Consider the following 24,710-nt stretch of genomic DNA (forward strand, 5'->3'; position numbering starts at 1 on the left):
TTAACCTTCCTGCTTACCAGTCTGCGCATGTCATCAACTTCACGGTTTTACAAGGATTGTTGGGAGGAAAGGAAGGGTGGGCAGCCTCAGTAAGGCTGGGTATAGTTAAGAGGTCAAAGGGGCTCGGGCTGCACACAATATAAAAACTCAGGAAGGATAGCAGGCTCTTGGCCCCAAACTCACTCCTCCAGGTTCTTCCGGAGCTCCCCTTCGCTTTCTTCCAGTCGCTGCTGCAATGTGGAGTTCTCTTCCATCTTACTGTCACATTGGCTTCGTAGCTTTTCCAAGTCTGCCCGCATCCTCTCTCTCTCTTCTTTGATGTTTTGTTGATTCTAAAATGAAGCAGTGCAATTTTAAAGTACCACCACTGTATATTCACATCATCCCACAGAAACCTACTTCCAAACTCTAATGGACCCCATGTCTTTGCACTTATATTACTGAACAATTAAATAACATAATTAAAGCATAGGAGTGGGTTGGGGTTTTGGCTCAGTAGTAGAGCATGTGTAAGGTACTGGGTTCAGTTCTCAGCACCGCATATAAATAAATAAAATAAAGGTCTATTGACAACTAAAAATAAAAATAAAGCATAGAGTTCAAACTCCAAAGAATTTTAAGTATTTATACCTAGTGAATTGTAATACTCCTAAAAGAAATTTCCAGCTAAACTTTATTCTGCTACTTCTACTTAGTTCAATGTTTTACATACTAACTATACATCTAGTTTCTGATTGTCCCACCTGAATCCAACAGTGTTTCTTTAACTCTGTCAAAGCAAACAGTCTTTATGTGCTTTGGCTACTTACAAAAAAATTTCACTGGACAACAGCAGCCAAATAATGGGAATTTACTCAGTGATGAAAGGAATGTTTCTTTGGGGCAAAAAATAAAATGAGCTTTCATTTCACCTGGGCATCCCAATGTGCTTAATATGTTCTTTAACAACCAAGACAGAAATAGAAAAAAATAAAAGAAGAGCCAGATACCTTGACCTCTAGTTGAAGCTGCCTCTGAAGTTCAGCCACTTCTAAGGTCAACTTGTTTTTCTGTTCCAATAGGTCTTTGACTTCAGATGATGAGTTAGAAGCCTGTGATTAATTGCAAAGATATCTTAATTTAAATGTTCAGGATGTTTTAATTCTCTTTTCCCAAAATATAACCAAAGCAGTAACTGATGAAGCATAGCACTAACAATCTAAAGACTCAATTCAAATGTCAACCCCTACAGACTCTTCCCCTGCTTTGCAGGCAGAGTTAATCAGGCTGGCCCCTCAGGACTCCAGTCAACTTTATATCATTTACCACAGTCACAGGAATTATTTCACCAGATTTCTCAACATTAGTTCAATAGGACTAAAACTTATTTACTTACTAAAACTTATTTCCTAGAAGTGTTCAAAGTACTCTATAGAATATTATAAAATGTTAAGTATTAGATTTAGGACAAATAATACTTAAAAGAAACTGCTTTATAAAAAATTCTAGATTCCAGTACATAGAAATCACAAGAAAATCAATAACTAAACCTTGTTGTTACAAAACATAGTTTAGCACCACTGATTCTTAGGGATTGTTTGAGAACTATTACCTTAGGAGATTATAAACTTTTAGAAGGTAGAGATCATGTTTTATGCATTTCTGTGTCTATAGAATCTAACACTTCTCCTACATTTAATAAATTTCAATAAGGGATTATTGTAATTCTGGGTCTAATCATGATAGAGTAGCTGATATCAGATTTTTCTCCCTAAAAAAACTGTGAAAGCTGAACAAAAATATGAGACATATTTGCAAGCATTGAAAACCAACCAACATGGAGCTATAATCCTTAATAAGAGAAACACATGAGGTCACACTACATTTACCCTGTACTCTCCCTGACTGTTTTCAAACCATAGCACAGTAAAAATTTTAAAGCTCAAACAACGTCATTAGGAAACTGTAAATTAAAATAATGAGATACCACTATACACCTATTACAGTGACCAAAATTCAAAATACTGAAAATATCAAATGCTGGCAAGAATGTAGAACAACAGGCATTCTCGTTCATGGTGGGGTGGGGGTGGGGGAGATGCAAAACAATGCAACTATTTTGGAAGATAAACTCTGTGTTCCAAGAGTTGCACTCCTTGGTCTTCATCGAAATGAACTGAAAAAAAAAACCTGTACGTAGATGTTTACAGTAACTTTATTCACAATTAAAATTTGGAAGCAATCGAGATGTCCTTAGTTGGCAAATGGATAAACTATGGTTCATCAAACAATAGAATATTATTCAATGCTAAGTAGAAATGACCTACCCGGCGGGCATTGTAGCTCGTGCCTAGCATGTGTGAGGGTTTCATCCTCAGCACCACATAAAAATAAATAAACAAAGGTATTGTGTCCATCTACAACTAAAAAAAAAAAAAAAAAAAAAAAATTAAAGAAAAAACGAGCTATCTATAAAAAAGACCTAGTAATATATTTAAGTTTTTTCCACATCAAAAAAGTCAATTTGAAAAGGCTAAATACTATATGATTGCAACTGTATGATATTTGGGAAGACACAACTATAGAGACAGTAAAATGACTGTTGATTGTAGGAGTTAGGGGAGAGGGAGGATAAAAAAGCACAACACAGAGAGTCCTAGAACAGCGCATCTACTCTGTATGATTCTATAATAGGGATATACATCATTGTTCATTTATCAAAACCAATAGAATATACAACACCAAGAGTGAACCCTAGTATAAACCATGGACTTTGGTAACAATGGTGTGTCAAGATAGGTCCACTGATTGTAACAGAAGTACCACTCTGATGAAGAACAGGGAACAGGGGAACAGGGGGCAGGAACTTTCCACTCAGTTCTGCTGTAAACCTAAGGCTGCTCTAAAAATAAAGCTTATTAATTTAAGGGGTGGGGGAATCTAGAGACTAGAGTTTAGAGATGGTAAACCAAGGAGACTTCAGAATCACGGTGAGGTGAGAACTCCACAGAAGCCCTCAAACCTGCAAGAAAAAGTACTCCTTGGATTCCTAGGATTATTCTTAAGCCACACTATGAACAGGACAAGAATCTGAGAGGCCAACAGAGAAGATCTGAAGGAGACAAAGAACTCAACAGAGACTCCACAGACTGTACTAAGCTGGGAGACACTAGGGTTCCAGTTCAGCCACAACAGAGAAGCTACGATAGACATCCAGGCATTCAAGATCCCAAGAAAGGAAGATGAGTTGTGCTATAGGACTAAGGGCAAAGACTCAATTGACCACCCCAACAATGCCCAAAGCAACTGAGCATACAGAATGAAGAAGAAAACTCAGGGTTCTTCAGGGGAGATGATACAATCCAGAACATCAATAATGTCATCCAGCCAGGCGCAGTGGCACATGTCTGTCATCCCAGAGGCTGGGGAGGCTGAGACTAGAGGATGGCGAGTTCAAAGCCAGCCTCAGCAACGGTGAGGCACCAAGCAACTCAGTGAGACCCTATCTCTAAATAAAATTCATAATAGGGCTGGGGATGTGGCTCAGTGGTCTAGTGCCCCTGAGTTCAATCCTTGGTACCAAAATAATAATGATGATGATGATGATGTCATCCACTTTATTTTATTTAAATAAATAAAATCCTAGAACTGACAACTTAAAAGAATAAGACTTAAAAGATAACATAATCAGCAAATAAGATTAATTAAATTGAAAGGTCAACAGACATTATCCAGATTTTGATGCACCAGAGCGGGAGGGGACACACACAATAGAGAACAAGAAATATAACGATACCATGAAAAGTTGTAACACACATGTCATCAGTATCTCAGAAGAAGTGGGAGAATGTAAAAGAGGCAATATTCAAAGAAATAATAGCCAAAAAGTTTGCAAATGTGATGAATGCCAGCAACCTATCAAGAAGACAGTGAACCTCAAGTAGGAAAAATACAAGAAAAAACATATTTAGATACATTATAGTTCAACTTCTGAAAATTGAAGATAAAATATTCAGAGCGGCCAGAGCACAAAGAAATATTCAGGAAAATATACAAGAATGACAGCTGGCTTCCTGCTGCAGCCCACGGAGGCCAAAAGACAGACAAGTCATTAAAATTATGAAACAAAGTAATGCTTGCCAAACTAGAGTTCCTCAAAAACTCGAGAAAATGAGGCTGGGGCTGTGGCTCAGTGGTAGTGCACTTGCCTAGCATGCGTGAGGCACTGGGTTTGATTCTCAGCACCACGCATAAATAAAATAAATGTCCATCGACAACTAAAAATTTTTTTAAAAAATTTTTTAAAACTCGAGGAAATGAAAAATATTATCAGACAAAAAACACTGAGAAAATTGACTGTCAGCTGAAAAGTACCACAGGATTCAACAGGAAAGTTCTCCAGGTGGGAAGAAAATGGTCTTAGTGGGAACAGAGAGGTACAAAAGGAAGAAGAGAACTCAAAAGGGAACACATCTAAATGAAAAACAGGTAAGACCTCAAAGGTGACAGAACGGCTGGGAGAGGTCTAGGCGCACATAAATGGAAAGGCATCATGTTCACGATAAGAGTACCAACAATGTACAGATGTCAGAACCACATTTATCTATACATCAATAGATAATGTAATCCTAATTAAAACTCCTGAAGATTTTTTTTAATGGAAAACTGATTCTACAGTTTATTTAGAAAGGCAAAAGACCTAGAATAGCCAAGACTATCTTGAAGAATAAAGATGGAAGACAAATACCACTAGATATTGAGGTTTGCTCTAAGAGTTATAATAATTTGATCTGTATGGTATTAGTGCAAGGAAAGATAAGCACACCAATGGAGCAGAGTGTGTTAGAAGCTATAAATACAGGAAAACTGGCATGGGCTGCTGGTGGGTATAAATTATTTCAACTACTTTCTAAATTCAATTGGAAATATTGAAGAACTAAATCTATACCTACTTTATAACCCAGCAATTTTATCCATATATATAGTAAATGTGTTTACCAAAAAAAAAAAAAATAGCTTTATTCCAATGGACAAAAACCAGGAATGTCCACCAAGAATCTGCACTATAGTATACTGATACAATGGAAAACTACATATCAATAAAAAATAGTTATTGATAAATACAATATTAATGAATTTCACTGACATCATGTTGAGGAAATAAAGCCAGGCATATGGGAATACATACTTTAATTTTTTAGTTATATGAAATTCACAAAAGATAAGACTAATCTAGATGGTAGAAGTCAGAAGATGATTACCTCCAGAGGGAAGAGGTGTAATTGATTGGTAAGTAGCTCAGGAAAACTGGATAATGGCTCTCTTGATCTAAGTGGCATTTGCAGGAATGCAAAAGTATGTTAAAAATTCAGTAAAGTATACAGTTAAGCAATTTACTGAAAGTTATACCCCCAAAATGCAATAGAAAAAAAAAAATTTGTTGAAGATACATCTGCTGCATGATATTATACCCAAAGCCCATGCCTGATGTTCCCAGACCCTTTGTGACACGACTTTACTACCCTGGCAATTATTGCTCCATAACTGTCAATGAAACGTTTATCTTTCACTTTCTGCAAATGCCTGTAAGCCAGTAGTAAGTAAATACACATTGGCTAAAGTGGCTTTCTTCTCTTAGATGTTACATTTCCAAAATGAAAGCAGACATCATAAAGAGGAACCAGATTAAACAGAATCTACTAGAAAAATATCTCTGATCTGAATGTGAATATTTATGGATCTCATTATCTCATTTTTGTTGTTCTTCTTCCAGGACATGATAAAAGGATGATGCTCTCCAAAGGACTTGGCTAAAATCCTACAGTTAAGCAGTTAGAAAACTACAAATAGGTGAGGGAAAGAGATAAAAGCAGGAATCAAAGCTGTAAAAAGCAGTTTTGGCTTGCATTTCCCTGAATCCAGGTGTGAGACGAGTGTGATGAACCTGGAGGAGATCCTCCCACCTACTCCCAAGAAGGGGACCAGAACCTAACGCAAAACACAGGACTTCAATTTCCTCAGTGAAATGAGAGCAATCCAATCCAATGGGGAAATCATAAGTTGTTCCTTCCTAAACAAAAACCCCACCTGCTTTGCCATTTCTCAATATGATCTCAGTCTAAGGAAGAGGGCTTTTATATTCTCTCCTAGGGAAATACTTAACATACACCAAAAATAAACTTCACAACCTTTGACAGCCAAGAGTCAGATTCAGAACATACGGATGGAAGCAGAGAAGACAACGGTGGGCAATTAAAGTCATGGCACTGTGGTCGCAGCCAGAGTCCTGAGAGCCATAATTTTATCTTCCCTTCACCTCTCACTTGACTCAGTAGCAACTTCTTAATTTGTCACCCTGCCTCTAATTTTACCTCTCTCCAAAAGCTACAAAAAGAATGAACTTTTATAAATACAATAGTATTCATGCTCATTTAAAATCCTTTGAAGGTAGCCCATCCCCTTAAGCTGGGAATAGAAATTTCTAACATGATTTGCAGGACCCCTATCATCTGGCTTTCTCCCCACCCTTCCCGAATCCTGGCTATATGTTCCAGCTACATTAAATTGCCTCTAGTAACCTAAACATGGCAAACCTATGCCTCTTTGTATTTGTTCATTCCACTCCCTCCACTTAGAATGACCCTGCCTTCCCTTCTTCTGAGAAAGAGTTCTATGCTCTTTTGAGAGAACATTAGTGCCATTTTTCCCAGAGGGGCTACCCTGACTTTCCCAGCTAAGGCTGGCTACCTGGAGTCTGTTATTACGAGTAAAGATCATGCAAGTGAACCAAAAGCAAGAATCATGGTGACAATTTTGGATTTTAAAAGTTTTATCAAGAACTATGGAACTAACTTAAAGAACTATGTAGAACTTCTGAAGATTGTATAAAAGGTGTACAATTTTAAGATTCCCTAGTGGAAATTGTGGATGCGTATGTATATATACACAGAGCATGGTCACGGGCTAGCTGAGTGCTATGTGAATGCTGAGCAGAAAAGAGAGTAAGTAACATCTAAAAGTATCCTCTACATAAGTTTCCAAAGTTAAAAAAAAAAAAAAAGTTACAGATAAACTTCATCCTACCTGCCTCCAGGTATCACCTCTTTCCCTCCCATGCAGAATTCCCTGGAGGGAAAGGGAAGATACACAATAATATTGAGGCCTAACTCAGGTGCTGTAGGATTGAGCTACAAGTCAGGGCATGAACAGATGGCACATAGTAGATGTTTATCAAATAGAAGATGACTCCCATTTTAACCCCCCTAAAATCTCCAAGTCTCAACTCAAATTCAGCACAATTAAACAGGCAGTTTATAAGAATTAGTTCCCCTCCACTCTTTCCCTTCCTAACACTGGTTGGCTTCACCAGTCTCTAGTCCTTGTTCTGCCTTACATCTGACCTTCTGGGCTCACGTCCTAGTCCTTTCATGGTTAATTCATCAACAACAATATGTGAGATCTCCACTGGTTATAGCATTACATTATTTTTTTCTTATTCTTAATTTTTCCTTCTAAATTTTGCCACCTTTTTATGTTATCTTGTCATGTTTTGTGCATTTTTAATAAAATATCTTTAAAACATTTCTTTAAAAAAAAAAGCAGATTATAAATTAGGATTACAGGTTAAGTATCCCTTATCCAAAAACTTGGAAGCAGAAGCATTTTGAAGTTGGAAATTATTTGAATTCTGGAATATTTGCACATATATAATGAGGTAGTTGGGGGATCCAGGTCAAAAACACGAAATTTATTTACATTGTGCATATACCTGATGCATATAGCTAGGAGGTAATTTTATACAATGGTTTTAATAACTTTGGGCACGCAATAAAGTTTATGTGTTTGTTACGACTGCTACGACTGTGACTGGACATATGACGTTTGGTGTGGAATTTTCTACTCATGGTTTCATTTGAACACTCAAAAAATTTCAGATTTTGGAGCACTTCAGATTTTTAGGTTATATATAAAACGTGGGTTTCTGTTTTAGGTACTGCCGTACTGCTTACCACTGAGGAAAGTTCCCACCTACTGCTATAAATAAATGTAGTGACTGAAAAAAACAGCAAGTTGTTTACCACATTCTATGCTAAATGAACTCTGAAAATACAAAACTTCAACTTACTTGATTATTTCCTTGTGCGCTCCCAGCTGCTCGTGACTTTAAGGTCTGGATTTTCTCAAAAACCAAGTTGACTTTCCTTTTGGTAGCATCCTCATTGTCGGTACTTCTGCAGAAGAGACAGCAGAGAAAACAATGAGGACACAAGCACTGGGCTCAGAATATTTCATATGCCATTTGGGACAGGGGTTCCCATTTCCAAACGTGTGAGAGAAACACCTGCACCTTCTAACATAGTTTGGAGAAAATACCCAGTGAAAATGTAGTCATTTGTTGTTTGATTCAAACGACTTGAATTCATTCCAAAAGGAATTCTCCTTTTCTTTCTTTGTGTGTGTGTGTGATGTTTCCCATACACACACTGCTCTTTAAATCTTACTTGTTTAGCCCATGTTTAAAAAACTATAAGCCCCATGCCAAGACTGTCCATACAGCAGCCCTTTGTCTTGACTTCACAGGTAATAGTCAGATTAAGTTTTATGAACTTTACCACACCCCTGGCAGTTAAAAGATTTAAAATAAAATTCCTTAAGAAGGTACCTCCCACTAAAGTCTGCCTTACCAGTCTGTCAATATTATCAAGTGCCAAAGGAAAAAAGAATTTAAAGAATTTTAAAAGTCAAAGGTTCTTCTGCCTTAATCTTAACATGGAAAACCCTTTACAAGGAAATAACAACTAGCTCTCAGCTAGAAGAATCTCTTTGGTTACTTCCCTCCCTCGCCTCCCAAAAAAAAAAAGAGTTACCATGTTGTACTTTGAAGCTATTTTGTCAGCTCCAGCATATAGACAAATAATTGTAAAGCACATATATAAAATTATCAAGGGTTCAGATACCAATGAAAGTGGTCAGTGGTTGACTTTTAGTTGCCTCAGGCTTTTATAAAACTCCTTCTTTCCTCCTCTTTTTATCATGTGATGAGGGAACTGAAACAGAAACTTCCAAATTCCTTGCCGAGAATTCCAGTGCAGCTAGTATCTGAGTAAGGACCGAAAACCAGATTCTTCCAACTCAATCTCCGAGTACAGAAAGCACTGCTTTTAAATGACTCATGTGCTTCAAAACTAATGGAAGCAGGGGCTCCTGGCCAATGTTAACTCTGGGGAGAGATGAAGTTTTTATTTGTAACTTCTAATAAGGGACAATTGGGGACTACCGTGTGCGTGGAAGAAGTCAAGGTGGTGGCAGACTCAACTCAAAACTGAATACTGGACCTTCTCCTATCCTTGAACAAAGAATCACTTAAAAAATATGTTCTTCCCTGCACTCCCCTACTCAGGTCCCTACAAATTTAAGCTTTTCACACAAGCTTAAATGCCAATATGAAAACTCCTGCCATTGAGAATTAACCTTCAAATGACAAGCACAGACCAGGAAGGGAGGATAAGATACAAAGCTTCAGAAAAGAAAATGAAGAGCCCAGTCAGAAACAATAATACTTTGGTCTTTAAGAGAAATCACTAACCCTTCTTTGAGGTAATTATAAAGTATCTGCTTGGCGGTCTCCTCGTTGGTTTGTTGAGTGAGCTCCTGCTGGCCCTTCAGGAGATCCGGTGTGGCCTAGAACACAACATCTGTTATTAGACCATGAGGATGATATTTCCAGGAAGATGCCCACACCCTCAAGCAGTGGCTTCCAAACACATTCCTACTTCCCAAAAACAAATCCTCAGGTAAGCTTCTTTATTATAGTCAGTTCCAAGGCTGATTAGCTCTGTAACCTTGGGCAAGTTTACTTAACTCTTCCTCCCTCCAATTTTCTCACCTGTAAATTAGGGTAAATAATACCTACCTTCATAAGGCTGGTGCAGTCCTATAATATATTCAAATAGTGCTTGGCACTTACAAACTTTATTATCGTTTTCATCAATATCATTATATTTTGTGGTTACTTCCAAAACACTAAATGTACCACTTAGATTCCATCACTTTGCAATTAACCTAAATTAGGATTAACTTTATTTCTCTGACTAGAAATTAACCTAGTCACTCAACTTCATGAATTAAAAAACATACCTAGACAAACCTAAACACTGACTCTGTGGAAACTAATTTTGCATATTTCCAGATTTTTATACAAAGAAATTGATCCTCTCTATAGTGTTTGACAAGTTACTTTGCAGAAAGACCACAATGGGAATCTAATAGTGCTCAAAATATCCTAGAGGGAAAAAAAAAAAAAAAAAAAAAAAACTATGCAGTTGTCAGTAGGACATAATCTAATCCTAAGAAAATTAGATGTGCAATTATTGATTCAAGATTATAGATAGGAATGTATATGTGTATTTTTCACACACACACACACACATACTCCTAGAGCCTCCTGTAGCCTGAGTTCATCATTTTAGAAGAAAAACACAGGACTCACACCAGTGTTACCTGAGTGTTTGAGCTGGAAGAAAACGTCTTCACAGAAATTTTCTTGGCACCAGAATCAGGTGAGGTTGGCACCACCCGGTTCTGTAACATCAAGGTAGCAGTGGCTGTTTTTATTTCTTCTTCCTTTTTACTCTGTGCTGGAAGGGAGGACACAGGAATCACCATGCTTTCCGGACTTCCTTTGTTTTCAGCCACTTTCCCATCTTTGTTCTGCTGAGGCCTGGGGGGCGCGCTCTGAGCTCCCCGAGTGGCTCCCTGCAGTCTGGCAAAGGTGCGGCCCACACTTTGCTTCCCTGGGTGTTCTTGAGACGTCGGCGGCCTCTGCGGGCACACCTGGGAGGGACGGAGGAGGTGTTCGCTGGACTTGCCCAAGTTCCTACTAAATTCGGTTAGGTACTCCGAGTTCCCCTGAAGACCAAAAGGAAAGGCACTATCCACGCTGCGGGATCTTTTCCTGTCATCTGGGTTGATTCTGTTTCGTTTTCCAGATCTTCCTCTTCTCTGAAGCCCAGGTTTTTGATCAAACTTTTCAATTAACTGATCCACACCAGGAATTGATCCCGTATCAATATCCCGCCCAGTTCCTGGCAAGAAGGGGATGTACCTTCTATTTTCATGACGATTGACGTTGTCGGCATGGATGGCACATTCCTGATCATCAAGTAAAAATCTGTACAAGGAGGTGGCTGAAGTGGGAGTCGTGGATGACGAGGACGACCTCCGTGACCGACCTCCATCCAGGACCGGTCCCGCTGAATCTTGTCGCCGGAAGGGAAGAACATCTGGCCTGGTTTTCTTGGTTTCGGGGTGGGCATGTGGGCTGTGGCCAGCTAGGGACCTCTCACTAGGGGAAACAGCCTCCTCTCCCACCCTCTCCTTGGTGCAGCTCTGTACATTCACGCACACTGAGGTCTGCTTTTTGGGGTCTTCAATGACCACAGAGCTGCACAGACGAATGGCTGTCACACTGGATTCCAAGGGAGGGCTGGAAGGCTGGGAACTGCCAGGTTTGGGAAAGTAAGTCCAAGCCTTCTTATTATTGGTACCTTCTGTTAAATTTTTTAGCCAATTACTTTCAGGAGGTTGGTGATTTGGTAAGTTCAGCTCATTCTTTTCAGGGTCATAGGGCTGCAGAAGCTCTGGATGCCTCTGAAAGTTCAGCACGTGGGATGGCTTCATGGGCCCATCTTTGTGTTCTAGAACTCCATTCTTGCCCTCATGGAAAGGGGGCTGTTTCAGGTTGCTTACTGGGCTGGGTTGGGCATATGGGTTTTCTGGGAGCTGTAATTCTTCTCCGCTGTTCTCCTTTAGCACAGACCCATTGCTAGAATGGGGGGGCAGGTGATTTATCAGTGGAGGTGGAAATGATGGCCCATTTTCAGGAAAGGATGTGCCAGCAAGACACCTCTCTGTGTTGTTCAGAACTATGTAGGGATGGCCGTCGATTCCCTGGACCCTAATACTGACCCCATAGGAGCCTGCCTTGGAGTGCTGGGAATTTCTTGACTTTTTGGTCTCATCACTTGCAAGCCTTAGGTGGACGCCATATTCCTGCTGCACATGTTGGTATTCACCGAAATATAGCTCCATGCTTCACTGTCCCAGCTACCGGGGCAAAATGGGGTAAAAAGAGGACATTAAGTGAGAATTACATCTGTTTAAATGAAGATTGGACTAATCATGAGAGAGAAACTTCAAAGTTCAAAGGAAAACAAGACACTTTAAACAGCAAAGACACTTCACAACCAAAGCATGAGTGGCTGCCCTCCCCTGACCCTGACCTATTCAAACAGGCCTTTCTAGATGCCCTTGAGCCCACGTGATCTGAGGCTTGTCAACACTGGGCCTGGCAGAGGGCAGTCACAGGTGTAATGACCTAATGCCTCTGGCATAACTTCACTATTCTGTTTCTGGCTTAGAAGCTATTCTGTTTGCTTTTTTCCCCCTCAGTTGGTTTCCTCACACTTTATGCTATTTATTTTTAACCAAGAAGGCGTTCCAGCATTTGCCAACAAGGTATTTTTCCATGAAAATGAGTAAACGCTAAGGAGTTCTGATGCTCCGTAATTTTCTTTTTCTTTTTTCTTTTTTTACATTGTTAATTTTCCTCTCACTTTTAAACATTTTTTATGCACAATCCCACTTTAAAATCTTCAAAACTATTTGAATGCACCATTTAAAACATTTTTACCCAAAGCAGTCAGTTGTTTGTGAAACTATCAGTAAATGATTTGAAAGTTTTCTCAAGCTGTTCTTTTTCTTCCCAAAACAGTTCAAGAAGCATATCAATCTGAAAAACGTTATTTAAAAAAAAAAAATGACAATTCAGGGCTTTGAATTTTGTGATGGATGCCAAAAATCATTGCCTTCACTTTCCGGAGTGTGACCACCCTTGTCAGATGCCTGCCAACAGTTCACCAAGCAGGACGCACACCCCGCCCATGCTCAGAGGTGTTCCCAGCACAAACTCACTTCTCTGAAAAACCATAGCAGCAAAGAATAATAACGGGGATAATAGCTGTCTCGTTTGTCACTTGTAGGGCCCTTTTGAGTTTTCTTTCTAATTTGGAGTCAATCTGATAGATGACTGTCTTCCTCTAGTCTATCCACATTTTGAAGTTTATTATACAGAGCTTTGTAAAGGATAAATCATTTCACTTCCCCTGTATTTCTCATTATCTAATATTATTTGTGCTTTCTTCTATTTGATTACACTGATTTGTATTTTTTTAAATTGTTCCTCTAAAGAATTACTTCTTATATTTATCAAACATTTCCGATAGTTCTCTAATTTATCGAGCTCTAGTTTAATTTTTATTGCAGTAGCTCTGCCCCCCTTATTTAAAAACCTCAGCAAATGCCAAAAACTGTGAAAAGTATTGAACCCTATATATAGATATTGTTCCTATACATACACACCTATGATAAAGCTTAATTTGTAAATTAGGCACATTAAGAGATCAACAGAAACAGAATAATTATACTACAATAAGTTATGTGCATATGGTCTCTCAAAATATCTTTTACCTTTTCACAATATCTTTTACCTTTTCACTTAAAGAAAGCACTTTGTAGCTTCTCTTTGCCATATCCAAAGCACCAGCATCACTATTTTTTCACTTTGGGATCACTATCAAATAAAATAAGGGTTACACACACAGAAGCACTGGAATACCACAACAGACAGTGTGATAACCTAGATGGCTTCTAAGTGAGTACTGGATGGGTAGCATATACAGCATGGACATACTGCACAAAGGGATGATTCACACCTTAGGCAGAATGATGTGAAAATTTGACATGCTACTCGAAACCAGCATGTTAATTTAAAACTTGAAAGTTGTTTCTGGATTTTAATATTTTCAGAACAAAATTGATTGCAATTAACTGAAACCATAGCTAAGGAGGAACTATAGTATTTCCTTCTGCTTTCTTCCATTTTATTTTGTTGTTCTATTTCTAACTTCTTGACTTGAATACTTCATTTGTTTATTTTTGTTCTTTAATCACATGTATAATTGTCACTTAGGAATTACTGGGGCTACTATTAACAAAGAGACCCCAAATAGCAGCCTAAGACGTCAAAAATTTTCCCCCAGATGTAGGAAGTCCAGGACTGGTATGGACTGCAAGATTTCATGGAGAATACTTCTTATCTTTCTACTCCTCTACCTCTGGCAAAGACAACAAGGTAGCTAATCCAGTATCACATATGCCAAACACTTCAACAGGATTGTGCCGTCAAACTTCTTTTTAAGTTTTCCTGGAAGCCCACCTACCAATAATCTCTTAAACCTTTTTGGTGAGAACTTAATCAAATGGCCACCTGCAGCAGTGAGGTGGTATGAGAAACAGGGTCTTGTAGTTGGTCATTGACACTCTGAACATTAGTAAAACGAGAGAGGAATGGACATAGGGAAGGCAGGCAATAGTTTCTACCATAGTAATGTTTCTATGGCTATGTTCTAGATAGTTTCCATTTGTGGTTTTCATTCCTTCTTTGACCCAAGAATTGTTTTTAAGAAGGTTTGTTTGTTGTTTTGTTTTGTTTTCATATCCAATATTTCATTGTGTTTGTTTCTTGATGGTATTAAGTTCTACTTGAATTGTAGTCAAAAAATAAAGCCTCTTATTATTTCTTTCGTCTTAAAGTTGAGATTTCTTTTGTGGGCAAATATGTAGTAGATAATGTTTGTTAAAGCTTCATGGATGCCAGGTGTAGCCTGTACTTCAAAAATATACCCACTAGTGCAAACTTAACACTAATTAGTTCAGCAATAGCATACCCTTATTTTGTATGACTTGTTATAGGACTTTCTAGATATACTCAGTCTCCAATTATTAGCATGGTGCTGTTGGGTTTTGCTCAGTGATTATTTTTTAAATGTAATATTAGATATCTCTCAACATGCCAATGAAGACAACTCAAAGAGTCACCTTAATCTGTGATGTTTATCACTGTCTCAACAACTCCAATTATTTCATTATGCCTCCTTTCATTCTCAGTTATACTAATATTTTTAAAATTTTTAATCAGAGTCAAATAAGATGTAATTAAAACCAATATTTTCTAGCTTCCCTTCCCCAATCCCAAACATATTTCCCAGAGGAAAGCAACTGGAAAGTTTACTGTTTCTTCTAGTACTTACCCTCCTTGTTGCTAAACAATATTCCTAGCTGAGACTTCTCCACTTATTAGTTTTACATATGGTAGATGACACATCATAAAAATTTCTCGTTTTACTAACCTCCCAACACCATCTGTTTTGTTCCACTTCTTAAGAGATACATCCTCAATGCTTTTTCCAAATTAAAGCAATTTTCAATGGCTCTTAATTGTTCTCTAATTGTTTCTCTTTCATTAATGCTGTTCTTATTTTCTGTATGAAATAGCTTTTCTTTCTCTGAAAATAACTTTTCTCAAGACACATGTTTTCCTCTGCTTTCTTCAACATCATTTTCTGAGAAGATTTTCTTTTCTGGTTTGTTTTAATTATCTGTCTTTTATAATCTTAATATGACTGGTGGTTTTGGGCTGCCTGATCCTGAATGAGGGTCTAAAGCACATTGGAGGTGTGTGTGTGTGTGTGACTTATTAACTTGTGAGCCTCAATTAGTGTGTGTGTGGGGGGGGGGGGTAGACCTTTCATGCAGGAATCATCAAATTTCAGTATCTGGGGACATGATTTCTGGAGTAATTCAACTTTCCCTGAAAAGAATTCTCCAATACATTGCAGGGCTGTCCATGCCCGGCTGCTGGCAATATGAGACAAGGCAGAAGACAACTGGAGGTCCCCATAGGTATCAGTCTCATCAGTCACTCACACCCCTTCACTACTATTCCAGTGTCCATCCCTCTGATGCTGGGGCAGGGGAGAAGGGTAGGGATGGACAGGTGCCCCATATCCAGGGTGTAGAGAAGATTCTGGAGGTCTAACCACTCCAGTTCTCAAAGTTCTTAACTAATTCCCCAGACTGTGGCCCATCTCCCCAGCCTTCTCCAGGAGCTGATGCTCTCCATGTCTGAGACTCCCAGCAGCTCTGCAGGTAAATCACTTCACTGCCACAGCACAGGCACATTAGGTTGAAGCACCTCTCACTCTGCCAAGTCAATTATCACACCTCCATTTGCTGCCAGGCTCTCCTCCACAGCCATCTTTACCTTCTGTGTTCTTTCCTATCACTTTAGTAGGAGTTTGAAAAGAAGATCAACTTTTAAACTTACCTAGCCCCCACATGGCTAACTAATATGGTAAAACTCAAGCTGGGGATGCAGCTCAGCGGCAGAGCACGTGCCGAGTATGCATAACACCCTGGGTTCAATCCCCAACACCAAAAAAGAAAAAGAAAAAGGAACACATATACACACAGTAAAATATCTCAATTCCAAGGATATGTACAGACTGATGAAGCAAGTACAACCTCCAAGACCAAAATGACCACTGTGTCTTGACCCCTTTCTGGGCGGGGGGCAGCATTGGCATGTTTCATTTGGGGTGTTTAGAAGTCTAGAAGTATTCATATTTATTAAAGTTTATAATAACTTGGATGGGGGGTACTGGACCTCAAACATGCTAAGTAAGCACTTTACCACTAAGCTCCACACTCAACTATAAAACTTTTTTTTAAAGAGTTTCTGCACAAATTTATCTATGGGGATGCTTTCTCAGGTGGTATTTACTAAATAGGGTTATTTTTCTCACCAATAATTTCTTCTTGTGCTGATGCCAACTTTTCCATGAAAATATTTCTTCAAATATTTATTAATAAAGTCTTGTCCAGGGTTTTATAGTCCTTTTCAATAGCTGCTGCTGCTACTACTACAGTCAACACTAATTACATTTCAATCTTTGAATAAGGCCACCTTGGTTTATTACAATCTTAGCTCCCTGTTGGTAAATTAATCCTCATATTTGATTTTCTTGAAACGTCCACAATTTACATTTCCTTGACAACAAACCTCAATCTAATATTTTCAGAGAACGACATTTCTCAGCTGGGCACTGGTGTCTTAAGCAAATGCGGATTTCCTTCCCAATCACAGTGTAAACAGTGAATTAATTAACGAATTTAAAGACAGCTGTTCTCCACTTCCAGGCATGGGGCCACATTGACGATCCTAACACACACCACAGACACACTCGCTCTGCCGGGGACTGAGAACAACCAAGGGCTTACATAATTTGGCAGTAAAAGCTGATCAATTGCCAGGATGCAACATTGTGGCACTTGGCAAATAAAAGTGGTGTTTTGGAGTGGAAATAATGCTTTATGCAAAGACTGCTAAATGACGATAATTGCTTTAGTTAGCAAGATCAATGAGTGTGTTTGTAGGAACAAAGAGCTTAGCTCTTGGAAGAACTACGGATGCCAGATGGAAACACTTCCTCTCCCTGAGCCACCACATGTGATCAGTGAGCATGGAGATTAGTCACGTAATGCCAGTGCATACATCCCTGCCTCTCCACTCTGGGTCCCAGTGGCACCTCCAAAGCCTGGATGCACATGCACCAGTCATGCCAGAAGTCCACAAGGCTCCTGAGGAAATGCAGCCAGGCAACCTGAAACCTTTACATCATGGCTTGCCCTTCTGTCCTAAGGACAGCAGTGCCAAGCACCCAGCTCAATACCTGGCACTGGAGAGGGACCAGTCTGACCAAATTTTCACTATTTGCAAGGAAATGTCTTTGCATACAGTCAACTTTTTAGAACTCCCTGGGAAAACCATGTCACAAGGAAACTTAAGGCTTGATAATGATAACATATATATATATTTGGAAAAATATAAAAAATTTTTAATACTGAGTTATACAGCTCCCCATTAAATCTACCTTGTACCAAAGGATGGTGCAAGATAGAATGAAGAGGGGTGGGAGGGGGCAGGGGGTTAGCAAAGATGGTGGAATGTGATGGACATCATTATCCAAAGTATGCATATGAAGACACGAATTGATGTCAACATACTTTATATACAACCAGAGATATGAAAAATTGTGCTGTATATGTATAATAAAAATTGTAATGCATTCTGCTGTCATTTATTTTTTTAAAAATCAATGATAAATAAATAAATAAGAATAAATTTTAAAATACTGTCTTCGTGGAAAGAAAAAGATAGAATGAAGGACCTGTGAGAAGGTCCTTTTACTACATTGGAGACCCTTGGAGACCTTCAAACAGTAGTCTGAAGATCAGGATCACTGGGACTAACCCAGGAGATATAGGCACCAAGCTGGCTCTCCTCTGAGGATCCCCCATCTCCCTCTATAAGTCTGTCTGTCTCCTTTCCAGATGGGTCTCCAGCCATCCCACTTCTCTTACCCAGAAGCATATATAGATCACCACTGTATGGTGTTCATGTTCCCAAATTTAAAATCCAGTGGTTAACATCTTATGTTCCTCACAGTCTTTGAATAAAATATAAAATTCATATCAAAAAATAAAAAGCTTAAGATACATTTCCTTCTTGACCCTTCAAATGATTTCTACAAGTTCTTCCAGCAATGCAGAGCTGAGAGCCAGAAGAGTATAGTTCTGAAGACAGCAACAGTTCTGCCCAGATCTGGGGCAGGGCAAAAGGCATTTCTAATACTGGACTCAGGTCAAATCCTGGCTGGATACACTCATCAACTTCCAAGTGTTTTCCTATCTCTAAAGGTTAGGTTAGCAATGGTGACTTCAAACGGTAATGGAGAAAATTAAATCATATAGTATAAGCTAAATGAAATAACAGGAATTAGAAATCAAAACAATTCAATGTGGCATTTATGACCACAAGAAAGCTAACTTTATTCATAAAATGTTTTTAAATACTTATAAGGCAGAGGCAAAAAGGTCACCACCATCCTGAAATAATTTATTAACTAATTAAGAAAGTAGAGGGCTAAGAATCTAAAGTACAATGCTGTGTCCACAGTAGAGATTTAATAAATATTTGCTGGGGCTAGGGGGTGTAGCTCAATGGTAGAGCATTTGCCTAGCACATGAGGCCCTGAGTTCAATCCCCAGGACCACAAAAAAACAACAATAAGTAAATATCTGTTGTGTGAATAAATGAATATCTTCAAATTGCCATGTGCATAGAAAAGTTCCTAACCAGCCAGGTTCAGTGACGCATATCTGTAATCCCAGCTTCTCTGGAGACTGAGGCCAGAGGACCATAAGTTCAAGGTCAATCTGGGCAACTAAGTAAGACCCTACCTCAAAATAAAAAATAAAAAGAGGGCTGGGGATGTGGCTCAAGCGGTAGCTCGCTCGCCTGGCATGCGTGCGTCCCGGGTTCGATCCTCAGCATCACATACAAAAACAAAGATGTTGTGTCCAGCGAAAAACTGAAAAATAAATATTAAAATTCTCCCCCCCCCGTTTCTCTCACTCTCAAAATAAAATAAAAAATAAATAGTTAATGCCCTGGATTCAATCTGTAGTACAAAAGAAAAAGAAAAAAAGAGAAAGAAAAGGTCCTAACCAGAGACAACAGATCTGTGTCATTTGTGTTATAGTTTCCTGCATGAATCCTAAACCCAAAGCATAGCACAACAATAAGCCCAAAGACTTAAACAGCATTTTCTCCCTAAGCCCAAATCTGGCTTCAGACTCCTCAACAGTATACCTCTGCAGTCACTGCCAATTGACCAGTGGGGACACAACACAAAATAAAACCTGCTTGTCATTCCTGATATATTACCTAAACCTACCCTGAAGCCAAAATGTCCCAAGAAATAAATTACTTCCAAAAAGCAGATGGTGTCTTCTTGATTTCTCAGTCTTGCCCCAAAGTGACACTATAGTCAAGGCTGAAACCCCACTCAGACTCCATCCAACACTCATGTTCGCCATCAACACCATCTTCCCGGGCCACCAAGAGGAAGGGAGGACTTTCGCAGGTCCCAGCAAGAGAAGCTTTTAACTTCACACTGTGCTGTCAGACCCTGTTTTTATCCCTTTTCTTTCAACACAATCTGCCTCCAGTGAAATCTTTTACCTGTAAAGACCAGCTCCCCGCCCCCCCGCCCCCAAGGTTCAGATTCTCCAGTAGCTTCCAGTTCTCAGGGGCATCCAGCACAGTCAACTCCACCCAGCTCAGAATGGGCCACCAGCAGTGACTTCTCTGGTCTGTAGGTCTTGTCCCAACAACCATGTTTTAAGATTTTTCAACCAATTGAGTCTGGCATGCTCGCCGTCCCCCGTGGTGCCAGGCAGGCTGTGACATGAGGTGCTGTCTCTATATCATCTTGTCTGATTGGATGTGACCTCAGGAAACCTGAGGGACTTTTTTTTTTTCTCTGCCTTAGAAATGTGTAAACTCTGGTGGGTCAGTAATGTTCTCCAAGGCTCACATCTGGGTTGGTCAGCACAGCCCTGGGATTCAGACCCTGACCTTCTGCCTCCTAGACCCGAGGAGCCCCTTCCTGAAGTCTTCCCAGGTTTTGCCACCCACAGTTATCTGGTATGACTATGCTATCATGGTCCCTAGAGGGCTGCGGACCAAAACACATGTCCTGCTGTGCCAATAGGCAACCCCCTGTCTGGTCAGTCTCAGTGGAAGTGTCACTCCTCAGTCACACCTTGATCCTTGCCATATATCCAGCACCCAGAAAAGTGTCCCACATGCAGTAGGTACTGAATAAATTAAGGGGTGAACGAATTAATAAGGTTCAAGGCACACAACACTCTAAATTCCCTTTAAACACTTGAACAATGTAAAAAATAAAAACTCAAGTTTCCTATAACAAATACCCATTCTTCAGGTATCTCCAGCCACAATACTTTTAACTGTTTAAAATATAAGAACCATGGGCTGCGGTTATGGCTCAGTAGTAGAGCGCTTGCCTGGCATGTCCAAGGTCCTGGGTTTGATCCTCTGCACCACATATAAATAAATTAATTAAATTAAGGTCCACTGACAACTAAAAAAAAAAATCAAAAAGAAAGAGAACCAGATCCACAGCTCCACTGTCACTTTTCCTCCCACTTCCAGCTTCCAGGTCCTAAGTGTGCTGTGTTCCAAAAACAGAAAATAGGCCCTGGGGTTACTGAGCACCTGTTAAGGAGGTAAAGAGGTACTGTGGAATTTCAGCATCAACTGTAATGTGCCCAGTTCCCAGAACAAAGAAGATTGCTGTCAAGCAAATTCTAAAGCTATATAGTCTCCTCTGAAATACACTGCTTTCTGTAGAACATCTCTCAGTCACTCAAAACAAGAGAACCAACAAGGGAGTCCTGTCCATCTGCAATCCTCATCAGGGAAAAGGGTGAGAGAATTTGCATCATGAGCAAACTTGGCCAGATGACCACCAAATTCAGAACCATCTGGGATGTGCCCCCATGGTGCAACCTTCCCACAGTCTTCAGTTCACAAATCAGAAATGTAGGAGTCAGTGTTTGCACAGACCCCAGAGAGGCTAGGCTATCAATGACATGCACCTGAATTTATCCTCAGAAACCTACTAAATAGTGTGGGAAGGTGGGTAGGAAAGATGATGGAATGAGATGAACATCTTTACCCTAGGTACATGTATGATTGTGCGAATGGTGTGACTCCACTTCATGCACAACCAGAAATGAAAAATTCTGCTCCATTTGTGTACAATGAATTGAAGAGCTTCCTACTGTCATGTATATATGATCAGAACTAATTAAAAAAGAAAGGAAGACCATTTATCTCCTCAAAAAAAAAAATAGTGCAGAATGTGACTGTTTTAAAAAAAAAATACCATATAGCCACCCAATATATTAAAAACTAAATTAACATAAGCCTTCTAAAATAGAAACAGCAGATTCTTAGGTGTGTCAATGCAGGTTCTGTTGTTCAAGATGGTTATTGTCCCCAGAATTGCTGACACCAGAGATCTTGCTCCCCAGTAATATCTTCCTCCCTGGAATTCTCTTGACTGGATGGTAAGAACAGGGGGACTATCCAAACTCAGACTGCAAAGCCACCCCAAATTCTGAAGCTTGTTTGCTGTTACCCAAGTTGCTGGGGGGCCGGCCATTCACTGGGCTGTTCTGAGCATCTCTGTGGTCCTCAGCGCCCTTCCTCCTTCCTATGGCACCACTCGTCCCACCCCAGCCTCACATCCTGCTCTTCCTCTGCCCCATGCTCCCTGGTATCTCAGTCCTACAACATTGGGGCAAATGGGCACATATTCAGATGAAATGTGTGTAGGAGGAGGACCATGCTCTCCCCTTTCTCAACAAGAATGTGTCTCCTTCATGGCCCCCAATTTCATCTTTGTTCTCTAGAAGCCAGGGAATGATAGAAGAGCCTGTGCATAAATCACAACTGAGAGTCTTGACCAGCTACCCTTCCTAATTAAGGCCCTGGAGTTGGTAGATAAAGGCCATCCATTTCACTACCTTTATCTCATATTTAAATATCTTTATTTTATACAGATGTTTCAACTAAGAAAGTTTCACAAATCATAATGTTCTTTAATAATCAGAAATTAAATCAATAATCCAAAATTGAAGCTTCAATTATGCAAATTTAAAAAGTGCATATTTAATCTTTTAGGGTTTGTTAGTATATTCTTTTGTATTCATATGAATGTGAATAATTTAGATCTCACTCTTGAAAGTATGCTTTACTTGGGGGTGAGGTGTGCTAGCAATCAAACCCAGGGCCTTGTGCATGCTACACACATGCTGTACCATTGAGCTACTGAGCTACATCATTGCTCCAAAAGCATGCTAAAATTTAATAGTCTACTCAGTCTATCATATTTATTTTGTTAAAAATAGCTCTTCAGAAGCACTGTTAGAACTTAAGAACTTTTCCTGAATGTTCTTGTCCTCAACCACACCTTCAATATTGCTTAATCCTATTTTAGACTTTCACAAGCTTATATAATATACAGGTGCCTTTCAAGAAAACTTAAAAGACCTTTAGTATTCATTTAATGTTTCTCATAACATGTACAAATGCAAAACTACTATAGTTTTTGTTTCACTACAACCAAAGCAAAACTCTATATTAAATACAAATACAATTTAAAAACTAATAACTCAAATTCACATTACTTTAATATGCAAAGCAATGATAATTCTGCTGAAACTACAACACCATATGTGGCAATGAACAGAAACTGTGTAGAACAAGTCCTCATGATGTCATTGCATACCCATTACCTCATATAGGGGATACCATAATTTTCCATAGTTTTTTTAACCCTATGATTATGAAACTTTCATGTGTTCACTCTGCCATAATCCCACTGTTTCTTCCCATTGTGTGAAAGCATCCTTTAGATGCCCAAGTCTACCTTGGTTCTTTCCAGTAGTTCATGATAATTAGAATATTATAACCTGACACCCAAAACATTATAAACAAGGGCACTGGACTCAAGTGGTAGTGACCAGTGGTCACCAGCTCAGTCAGGATATGCTGAAACTGATGTTTCATTTGATGACTAACAAATTCCTACGAGCCTATGATAGTGCTGGGCACTCTTCTACAGCACTTACATGGACAGACATAGTCCTTGCCCCTATAGAATTTGCATTCCAGTAGGGAGAGTGAAGAAGGAAGTCAGAGTGGTACATGATGTGAAGAAAATGAAGCAGGGAAAGTGGTGGTAATGGTCCATCCCAGACAGAGATGTTGAAAAAGGCCTGTCCAAGAAGGGAGCAATTGATTTGTGAGAGGTGATGAGCCCTTCATAAGCTGAGCGAGCACCAGGTAGAGAAAACAAGCCAAGAGTCCTGAGGGAAGAATGTGCTAGGCACTTCAGATGATCAGCAAGAAAACTGAGTTGGCCAGAGCATTGTGGGAGATGAGAAGGGGTAGGGGCAGAGTCAAATCACAGGGCATTATGGGTCTTTGTAAGACCTTGGTTCTATCTCAATTTGGTGGGGGGAAGTCACCAATAAGAGCAGAGGTCCAGGGCCTTGCTGCTCAGGGTGCTCCACTGACCCGCATAAGGGAGCTTGTTAGAAATATTAGAAACTCATGGGCCCAGTCCCAGCCTCACTGAATCATTATCTGCATTTAACATGATCCAAATGAATCTGCTCTAGCATCTCAACACTCAGAAGACAAGAAGAGAAGAAGCAGGCAAAGAGAACCGAGAAGGAGCAGCCAGTGGGCTGGAGGAAGCAGGCAGAGTGTGGTGTTTGGGGAAAGAGGGTATCCAATAAGCCAAATGCTGCAAATAAGTACACAAAGACTAGGGAGGTGGAGCCTGAAGGTGACCTGACAAGAACTTTGACACTGGAGTGGAAGGCATGGAGGCCCAACCACAGTAGGCTAACCAAAGAATGGAGTAAAGACAGGCTATCCGAGGAATTAAAACAAAAATAAAAGGCTAGCACAGAAAACATCCCAACACCTGGATGAAATCTCTGCTGAGTCTGTTTCCTCTCCCAGGAATGCAGTCTGCAGGACACAAATAAAAAGGTATAACGTGGTATTCATACTCAAAGAATGCTGAGCAAGATTGTTACTTAATTTTATGGAATGTGACTTTTTTCTTCCCTCTGGAAGTTGCCAGGTGTCCTAAGTCACTGTGAAACCTCTCAGAGTATGGCAATTTCTGGTGAGAAGGTATGGTTTGTGTGTTTAATAAAGATCAACTGTGGAAGCATCAGGAAGTCCCTCTACCATGAGAATGAGGAAGCCCACATGTGCCCCAATAAGAAAGCCCAGACCAAAAAAAAAAGGTCACTCCTTGTCCCCCTCCTCTACAGAGCCCCTTAAACTGTTAATGCCCACCTTTACCCCCACTCCATCC

General features: G+C 39.7%; 1 protein-coding gene across 5 annotated transcripts in view; it reads right to left on the reverse strand.

Moving 5' to 3' along the window:
• CGNL1 (cingulin like 1) overlaps positions 1-24,710 on the reverse strand; it is a 156,274-nt gene that overhangs the window by 92,739 nt on the left and 38,825 nt on the right. For all 5 annotated transcript variants that reach the window (XM_081293611.1, XM_081293607.1, XM_081293608.1 and 2 more), the window contains 5 exons: positions 10,480-12,084; positions 9,566-9,660; positions 8,105-8,210; positions 990-1,091; positions 184-332 (listed from right to left, as the gene is read on the reverse strand). In XM_081293611.1, the coding sequence (XP_081149737.1) occupies positions 184-332; positions 990-1,091; positions 8,105-8,210; positions 9,566-9,660; positions 10,480-12,069 (2,042 nt within the window). In that variant the 5' untranslated portion in view covers positions 12,070-12,084. The remainder of the gene's footprint in view (positions 1-183; positions 333-989; positions 1,092-8,104; positions 8,211-9,565; positions 9,661-10,479; positions 12,085-24,710) is intronic.

The sequence above is a fragment of the Spermophilus citellus genome, assembly GCF_964194105.1.
Source record: "Spermophilus citellus genome assembly, chromosome: 4".
Lineage (NCBI taxonomy): Eukaryota > Metazoa > Chordata > Mammalia > Rodentia > Sciuridae > Spermophilus > Spermophilus citellus.